Raw genomic sequence first — 1,429 nt, 5'->3', positions numbered from 1 at the left:
TTGAAGCAATGAATACTCTTATCTATCAAGTCAGCACATATGGTTGAAATATAATTTATATTTAACTCCTAGAGTAGAATTAATATCCCTTTTTCTTTTTTATCGGAGTTTGAGTCCTATTAAAACTAGTTAAGCCTGAACTTTGGTATTCATCACTTTCAAATTATATATGTATTTCTTAGAGAATTAATGATTTTGGTGACGATGGCAAGAATTAAAACAACGCTGGAATTGGAGGATAGGTTGAGTGACCTACCCGATTGCCTGCTTCATCACATCTTTGGTTTCATTGATTTCAAGTATTGTATCCGAACCAGTGTGCTCTCGAAGAGATGGAAACTCCTGTGGACTTCTCTTTCAAATCTATATTTCGACGGATGTGATGGAACCAGACTGCCCGATTTTCATCGATTCGTGCTCGAAGCGTTGTTTCGTCGTGGTCGACATCATAATAAGTATCCATTGAACGAAGTTAGGTTGCATCTCATGTGGATGGGCACACATTCAAGCTTCTTGAAAAAAAACATAGCTCATCTGGAATCTCACAATGTACGATGTCTTGGTATTAGTTTCGATCAAAACCTATGTAATTTTAACGACCAAGATTTCCCAGCTAGGTTTAGCCGATCTCAGGTTCTGAAAACCCTAGAGCTCACACGGTGCCATATACGTCCATCGGAATCTGATTGTAAGCCCACATGGACCAATTTGAATTTGCACGAATGTGATTTTTGTCCGCAGATCATGTTTTTCAATCCTTTTGAAAATTGTCTACATTTGAAGGAACTGCGCCTACATAAGTGTAGCGTTTCAGGGAAGGCAGTTTTGAATATTTCGTGTCCTCGACTTGTCAACTTGGTGTTAACTGATTTGAAGGTACATACTAGAGATCCAGTTGACGATAAATTTAAGCTTATAATTTTAGCACCACAACCCGTATCTTTTAGCCTTACATTAAATAGGCCTCTCAATTTCACTGCTCTTCACCTTCCTGCATTGGACAATGTGGAAATTCAAATTCGTTCACCAAATAACTTTAAGACTCTCAGTTTTTCACGCTTGATCACTATGTTACAAGGGCTTCGTTACGCACGATCTGTGATAAAGGTTGAGAAGGATGAACGCGAAAGCGGATCGTAAAGTTTGTCAAAGTCGCGGATTTGACTTAGGGCTCTAGATGTTCGGAAAGAAACTTGGATTTTTTTTGACACAACCTGAAACGAAATTAAATCCAAGTTAGATAAAATAATTAAAACAAATACTAAATCAAGGATTCAGGAAGTGAATAAAGAAGATAAATGGAAAGATAGAACGTGGCGTGTGGAAGTCCTAAGAAGCCTTGGAAACACGAAGAATCCACAACCCCCTTCAAGCGGCACTAATTTCCCCTCCAAGATAAAAACCTTGGCAAGAAAAAGTTTGAAGATGA

The 1,429-nt window shown here is 38.2% G+C and overlaps 1 protein-coding gene across 1 annotated transcript; it reads left to right on the top strand.

The window, feature by feature from the left end:
* The first annotated feature begins 204 nt into the window (after nucleotides 1–204).
* LOC108477723 (putative F-box/FBD/LRR-repeat protein At3g49030) lies at nucleotides 205–1,140 on the top strand. The gene has a single exon (XM_017780230.1). The coding sequence runs from the start codon at nucleotides 205–207 to the stop codon at nucleotides 1,138–1,140; it is 936 nt and encodes a 311-aa protein (XP_017635719.1).
* Nucleotides 1,141–1,429: the final 289 nt, after the last annotated feature.

Source organism: Gossypium arboreum, chromosome 12 (genome assembly GCF_025698485.1).
Source record: "Gossypium arboreum isolate Shixiya-1 chromosome 12, ASM2569848v2, whole genome shotgun sequence".
NCBI classification, from domain to species: Eukaryota; Viridiplantae; Streptophyta; class Magnoliopsida; order Malvales; family Malvaceae; genus Gossypium; species Gossypium arboreum.
Note: the sequence above shows the minus strand (reverse complement) of the source record. Positions and strands in the feature narration are given on the sequence as shown.

Coding starts and splice junctions, on each gene's coding strand:
- LOC108477723 (XM_017780230.1), top strand. CDS start 205: ATGGCAAGAATTAAAACAACGCTGGAATTGGAGGATAGGTTGAGTGAC.